Here is an 18,388-nt window from a genome sequence, read left to right as displayed (position 1 = left end):
TGTGAAGACTATTTCGAAAAGATTGCTACATAAAGAGGACGGGACTTTCAAGCAATGCATTTAAAGGTTGATCTTTGCATGACATTACGGCACTTACCTTTCAACCAGAAAGCTATGAACACAATGGTTATCTACGGTTTCTTCCTCACCTTTCAATGGATAGAAGCAAGTGAAAATAGCTTATACAACTTCTTCCCACGACGATCGCCTGGTGAACCTGCTTTTCCAGCGATGGCCACGTCAGTAATTGCCAGCATAAGTGGGTCCTCTTGACCTAGCCCTTTCCCCCCGTTTTTTTCCTTCCAGTGGCGCACATTTTGGTTTTGCAGTGTGTGTCCGTGCGTGTGTGTTTAGTGAGTGTCCGACGGTGTGTGCGTATTGATTTTGCTTGCATCTAGTTTATTTATTTATTTATTTTTAATGTCTAGGTCATATGGCACATATAAGCCAAGTAATGTGTCCACCTCAGCAATTAACGGTGTTAATGCCACATCAGACGATTTTAACGGTGTCAGTAACCCAGGGACCAATGGTCTCAAATGGAAATAATTTGAGGGACCAATACCACACGTTTGAAATTTCAGGGACCAATACTAAAATGGGCCCAAATTTGAGGGACTAAAATTTGTATTAACCTTTTTATTAAATATTTTACAAAGTTAAAAATCAACATAAATAAATAAGGATAAATAGATTTTTTGGGGACCTTTTCACTCTTTTCTCTCTTCTATTATATTTATTTATGTTTGCATATAACTGTTATTAAATAAAATTTTATTTATCTTTTTAATTAATACATTTTATCTTTTTATCAAAAAAATATGTCTAAAGAAAATACTACCTCTGGTCCTTAATATAAGAGCTAGTTGACTAATTTGAATAGATTAAGAAAATCAATTATGTTAGTTATTTGTAATAAATAAATATTATTTTTTCTATAATATTCTTAGTGATTAAGGAGGATAATCTTAAAAAAAAAGAATAAATATAAAAGATAAAGTGAATTGGAATTTTATATTTAGAATTAAAATAAAAATAAAATGAGTTTTTATACCTCCGATCCTTAATATAAGATCTTATTTGACTTTTATTTTGATCCTAAATATAATATCCCAATCCATTTTGTCTCTCATATTTATACATTTTTTTTCAAGGTAGTCTTTCTAACAATAATAATTCTAACCAACACACTTAATTAGCAAGAATATTTCAAGAAAAACAACACCTATTTATTATAAATAACTAACTTAACTTTTTTTTATTTTTTTTAAATTATTTAACTAACTCTTATAATTAGATCGGAGGTAGTATAATATTGCAATGTTAAAATTCCGTCCTAGAATAACAGGAAAAATTGCTGGTGAAAAAAAGGGGAAAAAATTGCTCCCTCGCGAGCCAAATGTTCCCTATCTTTTTCTCGTTATGAAATGTATCGCTTGGTGCCGCTATCTTCCTCACTTGAAGGTTCTCTCCGCCAAAGTGCAAGTCACCAAAACTTGAGTTCAGTGCTTCATAGTCATTTGAAGCGCGTAAATAATCGGCTTCTGAAAACAAGGTACATGACTTCGAGTTTTTTGTGAATCACTAGGGGTATGAGTCATCAGAAACAATTCATAGAGAGGGCTGGAGTTTTTCGTTGCATCTTGGGTGGCTGTTCTTCGATTTTTTATTGCTTCACTCGAGTTCATTGCTTCTGTTCTTCGGTTCCCCCCCCCCCCCCGGGGGGATTTTCAGCGGTTTTTTTTTCCCTGTTGCTTCGCTCTACAAGTTTTTGGGCAAGGGCCTGTGAAAGTTTCTAAGCTAATTAACATGAAGGGAGGTATCAAGTATAAGTGGTGTGTTGGTGGAACTGGAGGGAGGTTCAGTGAAAAAAGGGAATGACAGAGGTGGACATGCCAATAAGGTTGGTAGTAAGGAAAAGAAGCCACCCGACCTAAGTTTAACCCGCAAGCTGCGACGTATGATGAGTTTTAAGGGATTAAGAATTTTTCTAAACATTAGTGATGAATCTTGATGATAGAAAGAATTATAGGAAGTAAACTGTACCGAATTAAAATATAAGGATTAAATTGTACAAGTTGTGCAACTGTATGGAGTAAATTGTTAAATTTCCCTTCTTTCTTCTTTCCCTGCTTTTTTGTTTGGGCAAACTAATAATCATGTATTTTTTTGGTTGTATGGGTATATTAATTAGGCCATTAAGGGTTGATATCTAAAGCAATTGGCAAAGGATGCTGGACTGTCACCATTTCCTGAAGTAGCTGATATCTCACCAGAAATGGCTGTAGGAACTACTCACTTCAATAACGTATTATGCATCCTAAAGCCTTCATTTCTTTCCTGTAGTTCCAGAGCATCTGCTACTCACTTCAATGCTCGCTTCCGTCTTCGTCAGAACTTGACTCTCAGAGCATTGTTTTGCACTTGCACGGCCAAAAACAATGCCCTCCCAAAAGATGAGTCTCCAACCATTTGTCATTACAACCCCTCTTTACTATGTCAATGCGCCTCCCCACATGGGTAGTGCTTACACTACCATTGCTGCTGATGCTATTGCTCGGTTTCAGGTAGATTCTATTACCATCACCACTGCAAGTTGGTTTACTTTCTTGTTCATTTACCCTTCAACAATAATTCTGTAGGAATCCTGCTGAGGAAGATTTAGACTGTACTTCGCTTCTATTTCTAGATTTCAATGCAGCTTTGTAGGGTAGAAGTTATGTTCCTTTTACGGCTCTTAACCTAAAAGTTAGCTCTACTCATTTTGTAATGGAAAGACTGATCTTTAAGTTTTTGTTTATACTGTATTGTTTATTTGGATGAATAAAAATTCTTTTGTAGGGTCTTTGTTTTTTTCGGTTGTGCTATCCATATAAAGTGACATCCCTTGACCTTTGTATTGTATTCTGGAGTTTGAGGTGGTAAGCTTTCCTTACCTTGACGGAGTAGTGGATTTGCTGGGATACATTTTAATATTCTCCTTGTATTCATTATCAAGATTTTGGGTAGGGTAATGAGTGTGAAATTTTAAGCAAATGGTATATGTTTTGCAGCATTTGTTAATTGGTTTATGTGGTAATAAACTTCCGCTAATGCTTTTTAACTTCAGAGCTTATGTTTAATAATTTTTCATTTGTCTATTTTTCCATGGTTTCTTGAGGGAGAATTTATTTATTTATTTATTTTTTACTAGTTGAGGAAAAAGGACTGGGAAAAAAGATTGAGGTATTATCTGATATCAATTCATTTATACAGTTGTATATTAGAGTTCATATGCCCTGAACTCTTTTCAGAACCTGCATATTATACAATGAGTTTTAGTTTAAGTATAAAGCTTAAAATTTGATTGGCTCTGCTAACTCTGGATTTTAAGTGTCTTCCCGCAGTTTTCTGGCTATTAGGAATCTAGCTTCTCTGCAAAATCCATATACGTCTGGCTATCTGCAGTGTCTCTGCAATTTGTGGTTTCTTTGAACAAAATAGTAGATTCAATATTAGAGTGTGATGTTTATCCCTTTTGAATCCATCTTGTTGCAGCGACTATTAGGTAAGAAAGTTATATTCATCACCGGCACAGATGAACATGGGGAAAAAATTGCTGCTGCTGCCATGGCCCAGGGTTCCTCCCCTCGTGAGCATTGCGATATCATATCAGAGTCTTACAGAAGACTATGGAAAGATGTAATTTAACATTTTGATAGTTTAGCCATGGTTTATTCTATTTATATTCATAAACGGCTGTTTCCAGACATATGTTAGTTTTTATTGATATTTTCCTGTTGTTACATGCTTATTGCAGTTAGATGTTGCTTATGACAAATTTATAAGAACAACTGATAACAAACATGAAGAAGTGGTGAGGGAATTTTACTCAAGGGTGCTTGCCAATGGCGACATTTACCAAGCTGACTATGAGGGACTTTATTGTGTCAACTGTGAGGAATATAAGGTCATAATTCAAATGTTAAGTTACAACATTAGGAGTTGAAAGCATTATTGTAATAGCTATGTGATTTTGTCCTATATAATAAATATTCTTTTATGTTGTCTATCACTATTCTTTCATATGAAAACATGATATATTCTCATTGATATCAATATTTTGATTGAGGTTGGTTATTGCATCTGGCTTTTTTGTTTATAATACTGGTTTCTCTCTTTTACTTCAAAAATCTAATGGTATTAGTTGTCAAAATAATGCAGGATGAGAGTGAATTGCTTGATAATCATTGTTGTCCTGTGCATCTTAAGCCTTGTGTTTCAAGGAAAGAGGCTAATTATTTCTTTGCACTGTCAAAATATCAACGATCATTAGAAGAGCTTTTGAACCAAAATCCAAAATTTGTGCAACCATCATTCCGTTCTAACGAGGTAAGGCGTGTCATGCTGAACATTTACTTTCTAGCAACTATTTGTCAGTCAGTGCATGAATGAACCCACTAAAGAACACATGGAAATAGTTTATAGAATTGTAAGGTGCCTAAAGATTACGATGCTGATTGGGCAACCCCCGTTATTGATAAAAGATTCATCATTGGGTACTGAAAAACAGGATTGGTCATTTAATCAAGCCATATATTGGTTGGATTGTCGAACCAGTTGATATTAAATTATTATATTTCTAATTTATATATTATAAACCACTAAGGAAAAATGTAAAATATGTTATTTTTTATGAAATATTATAAATATTTGATAATATGATCTATTGCTGATGAATATGTGATTAATATTACTTATGAATGATGTCTTTTAGAGATAAACTACTAGGCACTTTGCTAGTGGTTGTGTAGCCCAGTGTCATGAGAGTTCTCTTGTAAATTGGAGGTTGTGGGTTCGGCGTTGCTTGTAACTTTAGGCTGTTAGTGCTTGCCCTTTTAATTCAAAAATATCAAAAGCACTTCACTTTTTTTGGAGATATATCAAAGTAAATTAAAAAGATCAAATCTAAACAAGAGAAGTAGGTAAATAATGGGAAGTACAAAGTTTAAAATGATATGCTTAGCGAAAGGCCTTAATAGTAGTGGCATGGAAACTCCCCTAGAAGTAGAAAGTCATAGATTCAATCTTGCTCATAATTTTAAGTAATTAGTGTTTGCCCTTTTAAATAGGGGAAAAAAAGACATGCTTACATTTTAAGAAAACCTTAAAGACATACGCAGCCAAAATCAACAAAGATCAAAGAAGAATAAGAAAAGTTAGAGAAAAGAGTGTAAAGACCTGTGTCTTTTGTCATGTGTGCATAGTGTCAGGAAAGAGTCTCTCATCGCATATTTTTAAAGGAGGTGATGTTGGTTTTGGATAAGTGGAAGAGTGGGACACGTGTTCAGAGTATCATGTGGCTAAGCTTTGATTTATACTGAATCGTAGCTCAAGGCCCAAAGTTTTAAAAATTCTGGCATGCATTAATTTTTTTAAATTTTGTTCCAGTTTTCATGATAAGAATCGGTCCAGTTTTGACCTATTGAATCGTTTTTTTTACCTGCTTGGCTGTTGTCTGACCATTGCCTCAGACAGTTTTTGGGGTTGTCTTGGACCAGACTAGGAGCCAGTTCTTGGTCCAAGTTGAACTGGCTGATCTTATCCGGTTTTTAAACATTGGTAAGAGTAATGGTGAAAAAGAATACAAGGCACTATTACTGGCATAAGTTTCTAGTAATTTTAAACTTACTGTACTCATGGTTACTCGTGGTGAGTCTAGCAAATATAGGCTTCACAATTGTTGTAATTGCATTCACTGCCACTACTCTCAAGAGATTAATTGAGAACAAATATTTGTAACATTATTAGAGTAACATGAACCAAGGGGGGCCCTCCAAAAGAAAAGGACAAAGGGGAACGATCTTGCCACCTTTTTAAAATTTTTTTGCATGTATACCTGCTATTTAGAGTGCTTTGGACCCTGATTGATCTGGATCCAGCCTGGTCAGACCACAATATTTGATGTTCATTAGATCTGAACTTGAACTTACCTTTTAATTTGTTTAGCTATCTCTTATTTGAATTTAAAGAAAAGATAAACTGAAAAAAAACTCGACCTTGAAGTTGTTAGATCAGGTTTGTTTTCAAGCAAGATGCAACTGTACCTTTCTCCTATCCCATCCTCAAAATTACTAGAAAAACAATGTTGCATGTCTTGTTTAGCTATTAGACTGTTGAGCTTTCTAAAAAACTGTGTAATATATTTTTTTGAAACTTATATTCAAAGGATTTTAATTATGATATCTTTTGCTTTGACAACTAGTTTCTTTAAACCTTTTCAAGGTCCAAAGCTGGATCAAAAATGGCCTGAGGGACTTCTCCATTTCCCGAGCATCAGTTGATTGGGGTATCCCTGTTCCAAATGATAAGACTCAGACTATATACGTTTGGTTTGATGCTTTGCTAGGGTAAATTTATTTTATTTTATAATTTGTAAACACTATGTCTCCATGTTTCCTTGGCTTGATTTGATTAGTTGCAAATCATTGCCTATAGTAGTGTGGATTAGTTTCTTTTTCTTTGTTTTTTTAAAAACTGTAAACATGCTGCTGATTTTTGTACAGCTTGTTGGCAGCTGTTTGTATAGATATAAAATAGAAAATTAGAAATCTGGTAGTGTTTAATATTTTTAGTAGATTGAATTGCATATTAAGCACATTAGTTTTTATTTGTGTATACATTTTTTATGCAGTTACATATCAGCGCTATCTGATCACATGGAGCAGCCCGATTTACTAAATTCGGTTTCTTCTGCATGGCCTGCTCAACTACATTTGATTGGGAAGGTATGTTATTCTAATTGCATTTCCAGTCTTTTGTGACAATTTGACAATCTGTACGATTGCTCTTTTAAGTCTCAATGTTTCTTTTACACTCCAATTACATTCCTAAGCTTTCTATCTTTGCCTCCTTATGTGTGAGGCCGAACATTTCATTTGTACATGAATTGTTATCTATAAGCTGCTAATTGTTTTCAATCTTGACGTTTTCTTTTAATCTAGAACTACATAGGGTGCTAAAGGGAAGTTAATAATAAAATCATGAGCACCCTAAATGTATGGTTTATTTGTTATGAGCATGTGTTTGGCTTGGGATGGCAAGGGTCATGTTACGTTTCTGTAATCAGAAACGCAGAGAGAGGGAGAAAGAGAGAATTAAGAAGAATAGAGAGAGCAGAGAGGAAGGAGAGATTGAGGAACAGAGAGAATTGGGGATAATCCTGACTTTATTAACAATGCACATTACATTCGATTTAGTCTAGAGAGTATCCTTTTATAGGAAGGAAACGGAAAAAGGAAAATGTAACTAACTACTAACCAACCAACCAACTAACTAACACTACTACACCATCATGCGGAAAAGACTTAAAATCCTGAGTCTAACTCTAATGACCAAACTACCCTTCCTTAACTTACACGGATTATGATTACACAACAATGCCCTCCCCTTCAAAAGATCCTTGCCCTCAAGGATCCTGAATTACAAAGCTAGGAAACTGTTGTTGGAACTGAAAGAGGGGCATCCAGGATGCTTCTTCATCAGGTCGTCCCTTCCACTGAACTAAGATCTCAGTAATTAGTCATTGTCTCTGCCTGCCCACCCTTTTATTTAAAATCTTCTCGGGTTCCTGGACTGTAGGGAGTTCAGGGAAATTCATTGGTGGGTGTCTAGGCTTGACCGAGGGGTCAGGACATAGCTTAAGTAGCGAAATGTGAAAAACAGAATGTATTCTCGTGTGGGGTGGAAGATCCAGCCTATAAGCGACTTTGCCAATCCTTTCCAAAATCTGATAGGGCCCAAAATACCGGGGTGCCAATTTTTGGGAACTTCTGGAGGCAGCAGAAATTTGCCTATAGGGTTGCAACTTTAAGAAAACCCACTGTCCCACAGCAAATTCTCTGTCAATCCTGTGAGAGTCAGCTCTTTGCTTCATGATGTTAGCAGCCCGGTGTAGATGGTGTTTAAGAACAGAGATCATTTCTTCCCTTGCAGAAAAACTTCGGTCAACTGCTTCAAGAACAGAATTATGAGGTAGGTAAGGAGAGTGAACCGGAGGTTTTTGACCATAGAGTAACTCATAAGGAGAAACCTTCGTAGAAGAGTGGAAGTTGGTGTTATACCACCATTCAGCCTGAGACAACCACCGACTCCAGTCCTTGGGTTTCTCCCAAGTCATGCACCTCAAGTAGGTCTCCAAACAGCGATTAAGAACTTCTGACTGACCATCGGCTTGAGGATGGTAGGAAGAAGATAATTTTTGATCAACACCCATTACCCTTAGGAATTCCTTCCAAAAGGTGCTTATAAAGATAGGATCCCAATCACTAATGATTTCTGCTGGGGCTCCATGTAATTTAAACACATGGTCCATGAATAACTGAGCCAAGGTAGATGCAGAATAGGGGTGAGAGAGAGAGATAAAATGAGCATATTTACTCATCCTATCAATAATGACCCATATAGCATCCTTCCCATGAGATTTAGGAAGCCCATCAATGAAGTCCATTGCAATACTTTCCCAAATCCTGCTAGGAATAGGCAATGGTTGTAGTAATCCAGGAGAAGTTGAAGTCTCATACTTGCATCTTGCACAGGTGTCACAGTGCTTGACATATTCAGTGATGTCATTGATCATTTTTTTCCACCAAAATAGGCTCTTAACCCGTTGATAAGTTGCTTGAATCCCCGAGTGCCCTCCTTGAGGACTAGTATGTAACCAATCTAAGATTTGTTGCCTAAGAAGTGGGTCTGAACCGATTACCAGCTTGCCTTTTCGCCTCAATAAATGTCCATCCCAAACGAAATGACTCCAATGATCCCCATGATCCTGAAGTTTCTCTCTTAGAGAGGTGATGAAAGTATCACTCTGCCAGCTATTCTTGATCTTGTCCAGTAATTCAGGGGAGGCAGTATCAAAAGCCAGTTGCATTAACTCCTCTCTTGGCATCCTAGAAAGGGCATCTGCTGCATTATTATCATTCCCCCGTTTATACTGAATCTCATAATCAAATCCTGCTAATTTAGAGACCCAATAACGTTGAAAAGGAGTGTGTAATTGTTGACCCAACAAATACTTAAGACTTTGTTGATCAGTCTTAATAATGAACTTGTTTCTTTCCAAGTATTGATGCCACTGGAGGACAGCAAGTACCACGGCCATTAACTCTTTCTCATACACCAAAAGTCTCTGGTGCTTAGGGGACAGACCCTTACTGAAAAAAGCTAACGGCTGCCCCTTTTGCATCAGGACTGCCCCTATACCAGTACCGCATGCATCAGCCTCCACCACAAGCTCCTTAGTGAAGTCAGGTAGGGAGAGTACTGGAGCAGAAGTGAGAGCCTCCTTGAGCGACCGAAAGGCTTGAGCAGCTTCCTCAGACCACTGAAAACTATTCTTCTTTAATAATGAAGTAAGGGGACGAGCTATGGTCCCATAGTTCCTTATAAAACGCCTATAATACCCTGCCAATCCGAGGAAGCCCCTTAATTGCTTCACACTAACTGGCTCGGCCCAATCCTTGACTGCCTGGATCTTCTTTGGGTCAGTTGAGACCGTCCCATGACCAATAATGTGCCCAAGGTACTCCACGGAGGTAGCAGCAAAGGTGCATTTTTCTTTTTTCACATAATACTGATGATCCCGTAAAATCTGAAGTACAGTCTTCAAATGGGAGGTGTGGTCTGCAAAAGTAGGACTGTAGATTAGTATATCATCAAAAAACACTAAAACAAACTTTCTTAAGTGAGGTCTGAAAATAGCATTCATAGCCCCCTGGAATGTAGCAGGGGCATTGGTCAAGCCAAATGGCATCACCAACCACTCATAATGCCCTGAATGTGTTTTAAATGCTGTTTTATACACATCTTGAGGCTCCATTCGAATCTGGTGGTAACCAGCCCTTAGATCAAGCTTTGTGAACCACCTAGCCAGACTGAGCTCATCAAACAGGTCTTCCACCAAGGGAATAGGATATTGGTTCTTGACAGTCTTTTTATTAAGAGCACGGTAATCGATACACATGCGCCAAGACCCGTCCTTCTTCTTGACTAGTACTATAGGTGCTGAGAAAGGGGATGAGCTGTCTTGCAAGACTCCCGTGTGAAGTAACTCAGTAACCATTTTTTCAATAACGTCTTTTTGGGCTGCAGGATATCTGTATGGCTTCACATTAACCGGGTCAGTTCCTTCTTGTAAAATAATTGGGTGGTTATGACCCTCCCTTAGAGGTGGTAGCTTCCGGGGCTCTTGAAAAATGTCCTGAAAGTCACTCAAAACATTATTTACTTGAGGGAGATAAGCATCATCAATATGTGTAACAGTAAAACATTCCAACTCCCTGTCTTTAATGTGGACTAGCTGGAGCAAGAATTTCTGAGTTTCCTGGAGAAGGTGAGCCTCTACAGCCTTAGGTTGAATGATCTTCCATGAAGTAGGAGGGGTTGCTTGAAGTTTGCAGATCTGGTTATCCTTCCAGAAGTACATAACCATCTTTTCATAGTCCCAAAAAGCATTTCGAATACTTTTGAGCCATTTGACCCCAAGGACCATGTCATAGGTATGTAAGTCCAGTATCCGGAAGTCAAATGTGAAATCTAGCCCCTGCATTCTCCATTTGAAATCTTTCCAAATGCCATGGACCTGTAACCTTCTTCCCCCTGCTACCTGCACATAAGAAGACGGTGCAGGATCAGTTTGCTAGCCAAGTCTTTTAGCAAATGACAAATCAAGGAAGTCGTGAGTACTCCCATTGTCAATTAAAACGTGTATCGGTCTCCTTCCCACGTGGCCCTGGAGTCTCATGGAATCTGCCTCATCGGCTCCGGTGATAGCATGTAACGAAATTCGCGGGACTTCTTCATCATTGTTATCAGATTCCTCTTCCGGTTCAGCATCAGCATCTCCGTCAACCCCAATTTCAATAAAGTGGAGTTGGAGTTTCTGCCTCTGGGGACATTTATGATCCCTGGAAAATTTCTCGTGGCAATAGAAGCAGAGATTCTTTTGTCGATGCTCTGCCTCTTCTTCTGCGGTCAATGCTTTCTGAAGCCTCGGTAAGCTTTTAGTGTTGAAAGATTGGGTCTTGGGTGCGACCGTGAGACTTCTTTCCCTATACTGAGTTCCATTTATAGTCGAATCCTCCTTACTCAGTGCAGAGGTGTAACGGAATGGAGGTGCCACCGCATTGACAGGTGTTGCCAACCGAAGCCCTTTGTCCGACCCTTTCTTGACATTCTGTCGATCCATCGTGAGTTCTTGCATGCGAGCAAGGCTTTTTGCCTCACGCATGGTCCTGGGCTTAAACATTCGGACCGGGCCCGCCAATTCTTCCTTTACGAGGTTCAAGTATGCGTCGACTAATTGCGCTTCGGAGAACCCCACCTTCGCCGACACGAGATCGAATTCCTCATTGAAGTCCGCTAGCGTACCCTGGTGACGAAGACGCAAAAGGTCACCGATCGGCGACTCGTAAGCCGGTCCAAAACAATCCTTAAGAATGTCAACGTACTCCTCCCAGGTTGGCGGATTCGCACCCCACTGTTTCTCATTCGCCAGATGCCACTGGAACGCACGATCATCAAGGTGCAGACTTGCAATCTTGACCTTGGCTTCCTCTGGCGTCTCATCGAGCTCAAAGAAGCGTTCGCACTTTAGGATCCACGCCAGCACGTCACTACGCGCAAACTTGGGAAATTCCATTTTCGTGAATTGGGTCGCACGCTGTCGCCCATTCCCAGTTCCGTTCGCCCGATGCCCATTGCGTGGTTGTTCGAGATTGCGGAGGGCCGTGTTCACCTCGTCAATATTTCGAGCCATTGTCTGAATCTATGTTGACAAATGAAAGACAGATTCTTGGAGCGTGGCAACGGTGCCTATCTGGTTTTCAACGACTTGAAGCCTCTCGTCCATGACTGGGTCGCTTGATCTTGATCGGGTGGTGACCATAAAGATTCAGGTGCACAGCGTAGGTCCGAGGAACAGGGGCTCTGATACCACTTGTTACGTTTCTGTAATCAGAAATGCAGAGAGAGGGAGAAAGAGAGAATTAAGAAGAATAGAGAGAGCAGAGAGGAAGGAGAGATTGAGGAACAGAGAGAATTGGGGATAATCCTGACTTTATTAACAATGCACATTACATTCGATTTAGTCTAGAGAGTATCCTTTTATAGGAAGGAAACGGAAAAAGGAAAATGTAACTAACTACTAACCAACCAACTAACTAACTAAAACTACTACACCATCATGCGGAAAAGACTTAAAATCCTGAGTCTAACTCTAATGACCAAACTACCCTTCCTTAACTTACACGGATTATGATTACACAACAGGTCATGCATGGTTACGGAATAATGTGCCAAGTATGAGTTTATCATTTTTTTTTTTCCCTGAAATTTTTTTGGGTAAAGTTGGATGACTCCAATACATGCCTAGGGAATATGGTTTAAATATGCAACACTCCCCCTCAAGTTGGGAAATAAATGCCCAACATATCTAGCATCTTAGCAAGACCTTGAAATTTCACTCTAGGTAGTTTCTTCGTTAGGAGTTTAGCAGCTTGCTCTTGGGGAGAAATATACACCAAATCTAGGATTCAAGTGTATAGTTTCTCTTTAATGAAGTGTCTGTTCATCTCCTTACCCTTGGTTTTGTTGAGGTGCATTGGATTTTTATCAAATAGTGTTGGATGCTAAATTATCATAGAAAACTTTCATTGGACTACTAATGAATATCCTCATTTCATTCACCAAGCTTTTGAGCCACTATACTCCACTTATTCCGTAGGCAAGAGCTTGAAACTCTGCTTCCATGTGTCCAGAGAAACAACTTGTTTTCTGCTTCATTTTTTTGACATTGCCCCACAGAAAAATGCCAATATCCTGAGGCCCAACTTTGATCTGCTGTATTGGACTCCACCCAATCTGCGTTATTAGAGACCTCCAAGTTTCTACTCTTATTTTCTTGGAAAAGATTCCTTTGGTCATAATCATCTTCAAGTACCAAAAAAAATTTCCTAAAAATTCTAGTGTTCATTTGTCGGTTTATTCATGTATTCACCAGCCATATAGACAGAGAAACTTATATTAGCTCTTGCATGAGATAGGTAAATGAGCTTTCTGACCAACATTTTCAGCTTCTATGACATTTTTTGTAGCATTATGTCATTTGTTTTTCTTTGATAAGATTGAGTGGTGCTGCTTATTGGGTATCTTGACATTTATGGTATTTATTGGCCTTTGTTTTATGAGTTCCCATGCCTTGTACATTACAAATCAATCAATGAAAATGTTTTGAAGCAAGAAAGGTCTTTAAATCAACACTGCATTTGAGAACTTAAAGCGGGATGAAGTCTGCCTGTTTGAGCTGTACTAGTAGTGGCTTCAGTATGGGTTTTACTCTGCCCAGATAACTCACATTATAACTCCATTTGTTCCTCGCTTAAGAGGGATGAATCACGATGAGGCTTTTCCTCACTGCTCTCCTCATACCCGTTTCCTTCCCTTTGTTTAGGCTTCCACTTCTTTAGTTTTCCATTTATTTTCTGGCAGATATCTCTTGTATGACTGGCCTTTTGGTAGTGGTCACACCAAGATTTATTGTGGTTTTGGTTTAAGATCCTTGTTGGCATTTGGGGTTCCACAAGCCACCTAGCCGTGTGATAGAGCATTTGGTTAAGCTTCTTGAGCAAGTCTTTTTCCACCTTTTCTCTTGTTTCACCTCAAATGAAATATCTTTGAGATATCGTTGTGGCTTGGGTCCTAGAATTCATCCTTTTACCTTTTCATAGGTGTTGTTTTAGTCCCGACATATGCTCAAGTATCCTTTTCCTTTCAATGATTTTCTTGTAGTTGGCAGCATCAGTTGGGCAAGACTTGTTGCCCACTTCGTTTGTAGATGTCTTCTTGTTCCCGATAGTGCATTGTTGTGTTAAATAATGGTTGACAACATGCTATTAAGCTCTCATGTGAGGAGTAAGACTCCTTAGCAACCTCCCAATGTGTGATAAAGGATGAGGTCCTCACCCTGTCGGTTGTGGAGTGAATGAGCCATGGCCTAATAAGATTATTTTCTGCCGATCACAATATTATGCTTGTATATGGTGTCACTACAGTTAGGTTCTTTAGCTATCTTTTTCTTTTCTTCTGCCATAAATGTGCATTAATAAGGTGTAGCACCAACTCTGGTAGTTACTGCCTTTGGGATGATGTCCTACAGTGAACTCGGCTAGGCTATTGATGCTGCCAATAGCAACTCCCTGTGCGATGTCGTTGAAGGAGGTTCCCTTGTGGCCAACGCCTGAAATTGGCTGAACTGCATGGTGAAGTCCCCGTAAGAAAACAGAGATAAAATAACTCCCCCCCCCCCCCCCGGGGGGGTTCAAGGGAATCCCATTACATTTATATGGTCACCAAAGACCCATGACTCGGCTGAAAAAGGAAAAACATGAAATAAACATAACAATTCAGCATAATTGACTCAACCAAATAACATAAATCAAGGAAAGTAAATAGAATGCTAGTTAGGATGAGATCTGATTCAGATCAGACCATTGTTCTTAATCAAGAGGAAAAGAAACCCCATGGTTAATGAGATATTCGAAACAATCAGATTAGAAAAGAAACTAGATGTTAGGCCACAGGATCAAATCTGATCATTTGGCTAAATCAAGAGGCAGTAACCTGATAGTTGATTAAGATACTCCGATAATTATATCTTACCTGTTCTTAACTTGATCTCTGTTCTGTTTATGTCTGTTATTTCAGAGTCTAAAGGGTAACAAAAATGTTGCTTTGGCTTTCAACTCGCAATTGTTCTTCCTTGTTTTATGTTAATTTCCTATGGATATACACATTGCAGCCTTCCGTTTGTGGTAGTCTTGCAAACTGTGTCGTTCTGTTCTTTTGACAAAGCAAAAAATGAAAAAAGGTATTGAAAAGTGGCATAATGTTCGGTCTGCATAATTTATTTTTTGTAATTATTGTTTCCACTTTGTATAGGATATTCTGCGCTTCCATGCAGTTTATTGGCCAGCTATGCTAATGTCTGCAGGAATGAGCCTTCCCAAGATGGTGTTTGGTCATGGATTTTTGACAAAGGTATCAAGAGCTGAACCTGTACATTATCATACATTTTTCTTGAAATAATTTTAGTGCTAGCATCTTTCTGTACTGAACGTACTTTCAGAGTTCACCCTTTGGCTTTGCTCTTTCTATTTTCTCCTAAATGGACCATGGATGAATGGGTTAGGTCCATCATTAGCATATTCACATCCCACCACCACCACCACCACCGCACAGCACCGATATTCTGACTAAATCTAGCTTTGTGAATGAGCAAGAGATAACAGATCTCTTTCCTATGGCTGAGTTTATTTCATGCAGCAATGCTTTTTATCTTGACAATGTTAGGATGGGATGAAGATGGGCAAGTCATTGGGGAATACGCTTGAGCCGAATGATTTGGTTAACAAATTTGGGACAGATGCTGTTAGATACTTCTTCCTTAGAGAGGTGGAATTTGGAAATGATGGGGACTATTCAGAGGAACGCTTCATCAATATTGTTAATGCACATCTTGCCAATACAATTGGTACTTATGAGGCTTGCCAAAGAATGAACTGGACCATTGCTTTTATCATGATTTTTCATCTAACTTTATTGTTAAAATATTTTCGCAGGAAATCTTCTTAATCGGACCCTAGGACTTCTAAAAAAGAACTGTGATTCTACTTTAATTGTTGATTCCACTACCGCGGCAGAAGGAAATGCATTCAGAGACAATATAGAGAAACTGGTAAAGTCCCTAGGAAATTTTAGTATTCTTAAAATATTATGTTGTATGTCATTTTAGTAGTGCTTGTGCCAATGTTAACTGTGGCTTCGGGGAAAAAAAACAGAGAGAGAAAAACCCTTTTTCCATGTTTTTCAGTGATGAGACAGGAATATATGGCTTTTACTTATGGGAGCTGAAGTTGGGTTTAGGTGCAAATGTCTCATTCAAGTGGTTTGAAACTAAAGTTTTATGTAGGTACATAAATCGCACCATTTGTGCCAATGATCATGAAGGAATATTCTAGTGCCAAAAATCATACTGATTTATGCTAAGGCTCGGTTTGGTATTGCTCGTGCCTTTCGAAAGCTGTTCTATGAGTTACAGATACGTGTGATGACAAATGAGTATATTCACTGTCAAAAAGTTTTAGGGTCATTCAATTGACATTGTCAAGATATCATTTTCCTCGTTTATTGATAATCAGTAACTCTTTCCCCCAATTGATTTGAAAGCGGACGTCATATTATTTTCCTTTTTCCTTTTTCCTTTTTCTTTTTCTTTTTTTTGCTTCCTGTACTTCAGGTATTTGGACGTGATAAAATATTTCCTTCACAATAGAATAAAAGATCCAGTTGTAGAAATGAGGGAAAAGTGGTGCAGTCGAGCACGTTTGGATTCTTGATAAAATTCTGACAAACCTGCCAAAAAAACAAAAGTCATATTAATTCTTTTCTATTTTGTTGTGCACAAACCAGAATTAGCATCAGTCTTTGTTTACCGCATCGTGAATTCTTTCTTGCATTTTCCTGCTTTTTCAAACAGAAGCGGACAGACATGCACTTTTCTATACTCTGTCTTCTGGTTCTTCAATGCTAGATAACATCTCTGCATATTTTAAAGCTAAATTTCACTTTTTAGTGGTGTGCAGGGAGATTCCTTTGACCTGGCCGTTAACTAATATGTGGACATTAACAGGTTGAGAAAGCTCGGATTCACTATGAGAAACTCTCATTGTCATCAGCTTGTGAGGCTGTGCTTGAGATTGGGAATGTTGGTAATTCCTACATGGATGAGCGTGCACCATGGTCTCTTTTTAAGCAAGGGGCTGCCGCTTCAGAAGAAGCTGCCAAGGTTATTTTCTCAAACTATTACTTGACGACCATATCACCGTTTTTTCCCTTGTCTGCGTAGAGTGTAAATTCAACATCTAACGGTGTGTAAATGCTGCCCCAAACATGCGCTAACCAGTTTTGCCGCTGTTAAGATGGCTATGACTAAGCTGGATTCTTAACGGTGTTGCGTAGGACCTTGTGATTATATTGGAAGCTGTGAGGATCGTTGCGGTTGCGCTATCACCCGTGGCTCCAAGCTTGAGTTGGAGAATATATGCTCAGCTTGGCTATTCCAGGCATCAATTTGATGCGGCAACCTGGGTCTGTCCCTCCCCCCCCCCCCGTCCCCCCTCCCCCACAGGTTTTTTGTGTTTGATTGAAGTTGGGTTTTGTTTTGCAGGGAGACACTAAGTGGGGTGGGCTAAAGGGTGGCCAGGTCATGGCTCAACCTAAGCCAGTGTTTGCTAGGATTGAAAGTCAAACTGAGATGGAGGATAAGGGGACAACAGCTGAGAAGACGGTGAAGAAGACTAAACGGAAGATGACGCAGCCTCAAGGTGTTGCAGAAGCTTAGACTAGTCAGAATTGTCATTTTTCCATTTGTTTTATTGACGCCATTATCTCTTGCTAATGTTTCTTGGTAAAGTATTCCTCGTCTTAGATATAAAAGCCAATTAAGAAGTTAATTTTAATTTTAAATGTAAAACCTTAATTAATTTTATAGATCGTATTTACTATTTCTTATCAAACTAATTTATCTATCTTATAAAATGATACTCCTCCGGTCCTTAATATAGGATCCAATTCTTGAGTTGGTTTTGGTTCTAAATATAAGACCTATTTATCATATTTATCAATTTTATCTAAATTATCCCTATAGATACTCCCTCAACCATAATCAAATAGAAGAGGGAGAGGAGGTATTAAAAAAGATGATTATGGTGTTTAAGGAAAAATGTGTCACTTTTCTTATAATTAACTAACTTACCTAACTTCCTTAATTTAATCAAATTAGTTAAATGGGTCTTACATTAAGGACCGGAGGAGTATATTATATGTCACATAGAAGTATTTTGAAGGAATTGTATGCTACATTTGTTAGAATTAAGTAATTTATTTAACTTTTTTAAATAGGAAGAGTAACATAGTTTCTTGTGCTGTTTCCATGCATTTATGTGCATGAATTTTAAACATAATTTAGGGTTAATGGGAAACCAATAGATGAATTATACCATTTTGTAAAGCATCTCAAGTTGAACTTGGATCTTCAGTGACTTGTACTCATTTTTATCCCTTCAACGTATTTAATTCACTGAAGGAAATGTAATATTTCTCTCTCTTTCTTTTACAACCTCGTTTAAAATGGGTAATGTTGGACTATGCTCTTTTTTCTCGTTTTGCGTCAATTATACCATTTTGTAAAAGTTAAACTTGGGTCTTCAGCGACTTTTGCTCGTTTTTATCCCTTTAATATATTTACTCATCACTAAAAGAAATTATTATTTATTTATTAATTTTATTTCTG

The 18,388-nt window shown here is 38.3% G+C and overlaps 1 protein-coding gene across 1 annotated transcript; it reads left to right on the top strand.

Annotated features, from left to right (window-relative positions):
• Nucleotides 1–1,508: 1,508 nt before the first annotated feature.
• Nucleotides 1,509–17,586, top strand: LOC114750194 (methionine--tRNA ligase, chloroplastic/mitochondrial-like). Its single transcript, XM_028938742.1, is given in 14 exon segments — nt 1,509–1,555; nt 2,195–2,470; nt 2,472–2,567; nt 3,538–3,681; nt 3,800–3,949; nt 4,204–4,371; nt 6,265–6,389; nt 6,674–6,767; nt 14,977–15,075; nt 15,388–15,568; nt 15,657–15,772; nt 16,727–16,882; nt 17,056–17,184; nt 17,264–17,586. Coding segments are annotated over 13 exon segments (1,824 nt in total). The 5' UTR covers nt 1,509–1,555; nt 2,195–2,278; the 3' UTR covers nt 17,438–17,586.
• Nucleotides 17,587–18,388: the final 802 nt, after the last annotated feature.

This window comes from Neltuma alba, unplaced genomic scaffold, assembly GCF_004799145.2.
Source record: "Neltuma alba isolate B1F8T4 unplaced genomic scaffold, ASM479914v2 tig00006347_pilon, whole genome shotgun sequence".
NCBI lineage: Eukaryota > Viridiplantae > Streptophyta > Magnoliopsida > Fabales > Fabaceae > Neltuma > Neltuma alba.
This window is presented reverse-complemented; position numbering and strand designations above follow the sequence as displayed.